Genomic DNA, 6,457 nt, shown 5'->3' with positions numbered 1-6,457 from the left:
GTGGGGTAGCAATAGGCTCCCCACAGAACAGAGACCTCTGATTTGTCTCCTGATGGCTGTTTCTCTTCTTGACTGAACTGGACCCCTCCAGGACAAGACCCCATCTTTCTTCTCCCAGTCTTCACCTCTTCAGACCACTTTCCTTCCCTTTGGCTCCTGGCTGTGCAAGTCTGAACCTTGACCCTCTGTTGTCACTTATCACTTTTTTCCACAAATGGAGGTCTGAGCAGTCTCATGGCCCAGGTAAAAGATAACATGAGTGGAGCCATATTAAAATAGAGTCTAAGCAGCCATTTCTGAGGAACTGCTCTGCATGTCTTATTTTTCTTTATCTTACAAGCTGATCCAAATCACCATAATTCCAAGAAGGCCAAGACTATCCTATTTTTAAAGACTGATGAAATTAGACTTTGAGAATGACCAAATTTCTAACCAACAAATTAAATACAATTTCAGGTGAATCTCAAGTCAACCCATGAAGTACAAATCTAACCCTACCTCATCTAGTACCAATAAATCTTCTTTAATACAACTTTTGTCATCTTCCTCCCTTTTCCCTATAAAACCCTGAGTCCCTATAAAGGGGGAACACTATTTGGGTTTCTGCCTGAATTTGTTCTCCCAAATTGCAATTCTTTTGGATCTTAAAGAAATACTTATTGCTTCTCATTTTTTTTTTTTTTCAGTGAACACCCAGGAAGCACAAAGACCCAGAAACCAGAGATGGTGATATGCAGTAGCAAATGTAGCAAAACACCAAGTTAGCATTCTTAGAAGTTCCACTAAGAAGGAGGAAAACTGAGGATCTTCAGGCTTGGGAAGAAGGGTGAGATAAGAAAAATTCTGTCTCCAGAAAAAAAAACTAAAAACTTAGTTTCCTTTTTTATACCCTCCTGCCAGAAGCCGGTCCATCCTTGCTGCTTGACACAGTCGCTGCAGGGAAGAAACATCTGTTTCAAGGGACCTGGTGTATATGGCATACTGTTCTTAATATGTTTGCTCCCCTTCTTAGTGCTATGTGTTTTAACCAAGGTCACCTCTCCGATAAAGGTTGTTTCCCCACGTGGGGATTTTTCCCTGGAGTTAGGGATTAACAGGACTAAGGAAGGGAATAAATCAGTAAAACCCCTTAACTAAGTGCCAGGCGGGTAGTTAATCACTTTAACTATGAAGAATCATGCTTAAGCTACATAATCTTTACTTAGGATAATCTCCTTCAGTTACTTCCTTGTAGCTTAACAGAACAATAGAGTGGTGACCTTGGAATGGAGATAACAAACACCCTAAACTTTGGAGTAGAATGGATAGGATTAACATCAAATGGTATAAATACAGATGTAACAGGAGAATAAAGAGAGAACCTGGCTAGAATCTGTCTAGAGAACCTGGCTAGGCTGCTGACCAACTGAACCCTGTCTCCATGTCATTCCTTCTTGGCCGACTCCGTCCAAACCTTTGGGAACCCTAGGCCTGCTGGGGTTGGACCCCAACACCCTCCTGCATCCTCACTGCTGATAAAGAGTGAGACTCCCATTACCTCAGAAATGCAGGTATATCTGACCACTCTCACCTGCAGGCTTCCTCCTTATATAGAAGCTCCCAGGGCTAAGAATTCAGTTTACAGGAGAAAATTAGCCATTTCCAACATTTATAAGTGTAGTATATAAAGACAATGACAGAAGTGGTGAAACTGGTTGGAAGTAGGTCCTTTCTCTCCCTATGACCTTGTCTAGAGTCAGATACAGCTGTAAACAAAGGGACAAATAAAATGACTAAGTGATGACAGAAGCTGAGTCTAGTCTGTTCAAAAAATGAAAGGGATCTTTGCCAAGAACTAAACAGACTCACAGGCCAAGTACCCTGGGAATCTGTGAGAGCCACCAGCTCAGGAAGAGCCACAAGTCCACAGCATGTAGTGAAGCAGGAAGACTCAGAATTTTTTTCTTGAGTTGACTCTGGTGGCAGAAAGGATGACTGGGAAGCAAGGAAACCTAGGGTCTACTCCCAGCTGTGCCACAAATTAGCGGAAGCCCTGAGCAAGCCACTTAACCTTTTTGAAATTCAGCTTGTTCCTCTGTAGAAAGCAGGGGTTACAATAGACCAGGGGAGGCAAATGGGAGGCATGTATATCCTTACTTCTCTCCTGCCTTCCGCAGAGGCTACTGTTCAACTACATTATGGCTTAGAAGTTCTCCTACAGCAGTCCAAATAGGCACTTCCAATTAAAGTTTGCACCCAAGTTGAAATCTAGTTATTTTATCCTAAAATTCCTTCTAGCTCCTAAATGGAAGGTCCAATTTTCCAAGTCAGAGAGGACTATTTTTCTGATTTAGTGGCAAAGAAAGAAAGAAAGGAAGAAAGAAAGAAAAGAAAAGAAAAGAAAAGAAAAGAAAAGAAAAGAAAAGAAAAGAAAAGAAAAGAAAAGAAAAGAAAAGAAGAGAAAAGAAGAGGAAAGGAGAGAAAAGGAGAGAAAAGAAAAGAATATTTAACACTCCTCCTCCCCACCTTGAGGCTGGGCAGGGTCTTCCTGATGTCACACTGTCCTTCTTTATATGTCAGAGATTTTAGTGTTTGGCCTTCTCCTTCTGTCAGTTCACCAATCAGGAGTGTCCTCTGCAGCACGCTTTTATCTAACCAGCCCACACTTGTTAGTACATGCAGGGAAAGGTCCTGGGACTGAAAACCTACTTCCCTAAGGGAAGGGCAAGAAAATACCAATGAAAGAGGCTGGTCACTCCAGTCTGGTAATTAATAGAATTCACTAAGGGAAACTTACATACAAGGCCCGTCTCGGGTGGCTGTGAGACAGAGTGGATCTCCAGGACACCTGGCAGGTGCCAATGAATTTACTTAGGCTAAAACTGGTAGGGGGTTAATCAGGGATAATAATACGTGAATGCTACCAGGTACAGAAATTACTTTACATGCTTGACCAGATCAGGACAATGGCCTGTTCCAGGAAGGAGCAAGTCACTGGAGGCAGGGGAGGGGTCCTGATTTATTTCAGAAAGGACATCAATTATGATCTGACAGTCTCTAAGGGGGATTTCTGGGAAGCAATCTCTCTTCTGGCCCAGGTCCAGCTCACGGGACAGGAATCATATCATGGAATAGTCTTTCTTCCACACTTAAAATTTTATGTTTGGCATCAAGGAATCTACTTGAAAAGAGATTATCTCCAAAAAGAATTCTCTAAAAGCCAAAAGTCAGAAGAGGAGACATTTAATGATTCTACTTGATGCTCACCAAAGTTAACCAAATTTACAGTTCTCACTTTTTGGCAGGAAAGCAATCACATTAACAGTAACCTGAATGGAGACAGCTTCAGGAAGCCAGGTAGTTGCAACTGAGTTTTATTGAAAGAAGCAGTAAAGCGGTTCACATGGTTCCCACCTCACAACCCACCCCTCACCCTCAAACCACGCAGGACAAAGTCTCAGGCCAGGGAAACACTTTAGTGTTGGATAGGAGCCCTAACTTGAGTCATTTCCCTCAGTGGTAGCCAGGAGGAGGGAGAGACAGGTGACATGATGAGGTGGGGCATCTCACTGCTCTGGTCTCAGGTGGAGACCTCTACTGAAGCATCAAAGTGGACAGGCACGTACGGGTTTCCCTCACAGGCCACGATGATGTGCCTCTCTTTCTGGCTGGTTCGGTAGTCACAGTTGGGGTACTTGGAGCCACTCGTCACACGACAGTCTGTGATCTTCATGCTGGAGCTGCTCTTGTGGCAGTTGGGCTGCCCATTCTTGCAAGTGATGTTTCCCTGGAAGCAAATGGCCTGGACATCTACCAGAGGCTCGTGCACAAAGGTGTTCACTGGCTTGCACCGTCCTTCTGTCATATTCCGGCGCCTCATCATTTGGTTGCAGTAGTTGGGGTTGTTGCTGGGGCCGTCTGGGTCCATGTGTTGCCGCTGGAACTTCTTGGCCCGTGATTCCTTGCCCAGGGAAGGCTGGACCCACCCCAGCACTAACAGCACCAGGACTAGCAGTGGGAACAGGATGAGGGACTTCTCCTGAGCCATGGTGGCCTCAGTCCCCTGGAGGAGCCTAGTCAGTGAAGGGAGAGAGGAGGAAAAGCATCACTTTAGACGAGAACCCCAGGTGCCACCTGTGGTCTCCCTGGATTACAATCTCCCTTCAGGTCAGCCAGAAAGACACTCTTCTTCCTGCAAGATTTTCCAAGTGGTGTGACACTCACATGTACTCACCTCCAAAAGCATTTGACCCCTACTAGTGACAGAGAGGTGGGTCTTCCCCTCAGGGTGGTGACCCACAGAGTGACCTAAAATCTCAAGGGTCCTGTTTTTGAATACTGGAGGTTTTTTATCTAAAACTAGAGGCCTGGTGCATGAAATTCATGCATGGAGGGAGGGGAGAGGTCCCCTCAACCCAGCCTGCACCCTCTCCAATCCAGGACCCCTCGGGGGATGTCTGACTGCTGCTTTAGGCCCGATTCCAGGGATCAGGCCTAAAGCGGCAGTCAAACATCCCTCTCACAATCCTGGAGCGCTGGCTCCTGATCACTCACCTGTCTGCCTGCCTGGTTGCATCTCACTGCCTCTGTGTGCTGGCTTGATCATCCCTAACTGCCCACCCACCAGCCTGATCACCCCTTACTGCCCTCCTTGCCTGCCTGGTCGCCCCCAACTACCCCCCTCTGCCAGCCTGGTCACCCCTAACTGCTCCATGCTGCTGACCAGGTCGCCCCCAACTGCTCCCTCCCTGCTGGCCTGGTTGCTCCTAAATGCCCCCCCACCAGCCTGGTCACCCCCAAGTGCCCTCCTTTGCCAGCTTGGTTGCCCACAACTACACCCCCCACTGCTGGCCTGGTTGCCCCCAACTGACCCACCTGCTGGCCTGGTCTCCCTATGCTGCCTGCTGTTCAGTCGTTCGGTTGTCCCTCACTAACCCCCTGCTGGCCTGGTTGCAGCAGCCATCTTTGTGAGGGTGTGAGGGTTAATTGCATATTACCTCTTCATTATATAGGATACTTTTTAAAAAATGTTTTTATTGATTTCAGGGAGGAGGGGAGAGGGAGAGAGAAACATCAACGATGAGAGGGAGTCATTGACCAGCTGCCTCCTGCACACCCCCTACTGGGTATCAAGCCCATAACCTGAGCCCACAACCCCGGCATGTGCCTTTGACTGGAATTGAACCCAGAACCCTTCAGTCCGCAAGCGGATGCTCTATCCACTGAGCCAAACTAGCTAGGGCTAAAATACATTTATACTCAGTGTTCTAGTGGGTCAATAGAAGATCTTTTTTTAAAAATATATTTTATTGATTTTCTACAGGGAGGAAAAGAGAAGGATAGTTAGAAACATCGATGAGAGAAACATCGACAGGCTGTCTCCTGCACACTCCCCACTGGGGATGTGCCTGAAACCAAGGTACATGCCCTTGACCGGAATCGAACCTGGGACCCTTCAGTCCACAGACCGACGCTCTATCCACTGAGCCAAACCGGTTAGGGCAATAGAAGATCTTTTTGTATAAACCATGAGCCAAATTGTATTGCAATTATTGTCATGACATACAGGGTCATGGTGGACAGAGCTCTGTTATCCTACAACACTAGGGAAACTCAACCCAGTGCCTGGCACTGGCATCATAAAGGAATACCATTGTATTCCAAAGAGAGATGTTTGCCTCCCCAATGTGGGACTGCTCCTTCTCCAGCCCCATGTGTTCTCTGCAGCCAGAATGCTCGCTCCCATCCCAGCTATGCCCCCAGCTACATTTGCCTAGCCCAAGCTTAGGTTTTAGCCTTGCCCACCCTGCCTCCCTCCTCTCCAGACCCCAAGCAGAATCTGTTCCCAAGACCACCTCTTGGGCCTCTTACCTGGGACTCTAACTTGGATTCCAGGCAAGCGCAAGTGGAAGGCCGGTTTCTGCAGTCACTGGATCCCTGAGGAGTGGAGCTTATGTAGATTACAAAGGGGCTTGGCTTCCAAGGTGAAAAGGGTGGGAGGAGCATTTGGGTTTCAGTCCAGAGGAAAACAAAGGCACCCTGAGGAATGAGTCTGCCTATAGGAGTCTTCCTTGCCATGGGAATCTCATCTCCCTGCTGGTTCACAGGGGTAGCAGGGAAAGTCACTAAGGCCCTGATGCTCAAACCCCAACCAAGTCTTTGTTATCTCTTTGGGGGCCATTTCACCAAATAGCCTTTGGAAGTTAGCAAAGGGCACATAATATGTAATCAAGGGAGAGTGAGGGGGAAGGGAGGTCCTCTCTCTCCCCAGGAGTCCTGGAGTGGTTTTGACCAGAATTACCAATCTCCTAACATCAGCTCTCCTGTGGAAAGTAGGAGAGGTATCCAGCTGTCTCTTGCTGGCAGGCTTCCCAGATCTGGAGAAGGAGGGGAGAGAGCCTGAACAGTTTGGGTAAGAAGGAAGCCTCTACATGGCCTCACCCAGTTCTGGTCACTTCAACATTCCTGAGGTGAGTGT

At 47.3% G+C, this 6,457-nt stretch overlaps 1 protein-coding gene across 1 annotated transcript; it reads right to left on the bottom strand.

The window, feature by feature from the left end:
- Positions 1-3,390: 3,390 nt before the first annotated feature.
- On the bottom strand, positions 3,391-6,065 carry RNASE1 (ribonuclease A family member 1, pancreatic). The gene is made up of 2 exons (XM_036324062.1): positions 5,851-6,065; positions 3,391-4,052 (listed from the first exon to the last, which is right to left on the bottom strand). The coding sequence occupies exon 2, from the start codon at positions 4,025-4,027 to the stop codon at positions 3,560-3,562; it is 468 nt and encodes a 155-aa protein (XP_036179955.1). The 5' UTR covers positions 4,028-4,052; positions 5,851-6,065; the 3' UTR covers positions 3,391-3,559.
- Positions 6,066-6,457: the final 392 nt, after the last annotated feature.

The sequence above is a fragment of the Myotis myotis genome, unplaced genomic scaffold (assembly GCF_014108235.1).
Source record: "Myotis myotis isolate mMyoMyo1 unplaced genomic scaffold, mMyoMyo1.p scaffold_m19_p_1, whole genome shotgun sequence".
In the NCBI taxonomy this organism is placed as follows: Eukaryota; Metazoa; Chordata; class Mammalia; order Chiroptera; family Vespertilionidae; genus Myotis; species Myotis myotis.
Note: the sequence above shows the minus strand (reverse complement) of the source record. Positions and strands in the feature narration are given on the sequence as shown.

Coding starts and splice junctions, on each gene's coding strand:
- RNASE1 (XM_036324062.1), bottom strand. CDS start 4,027: ATGGCTCAGGAGAAGTCCCTCATCCTGTTCCCACTGCTAGTCCTGGTG.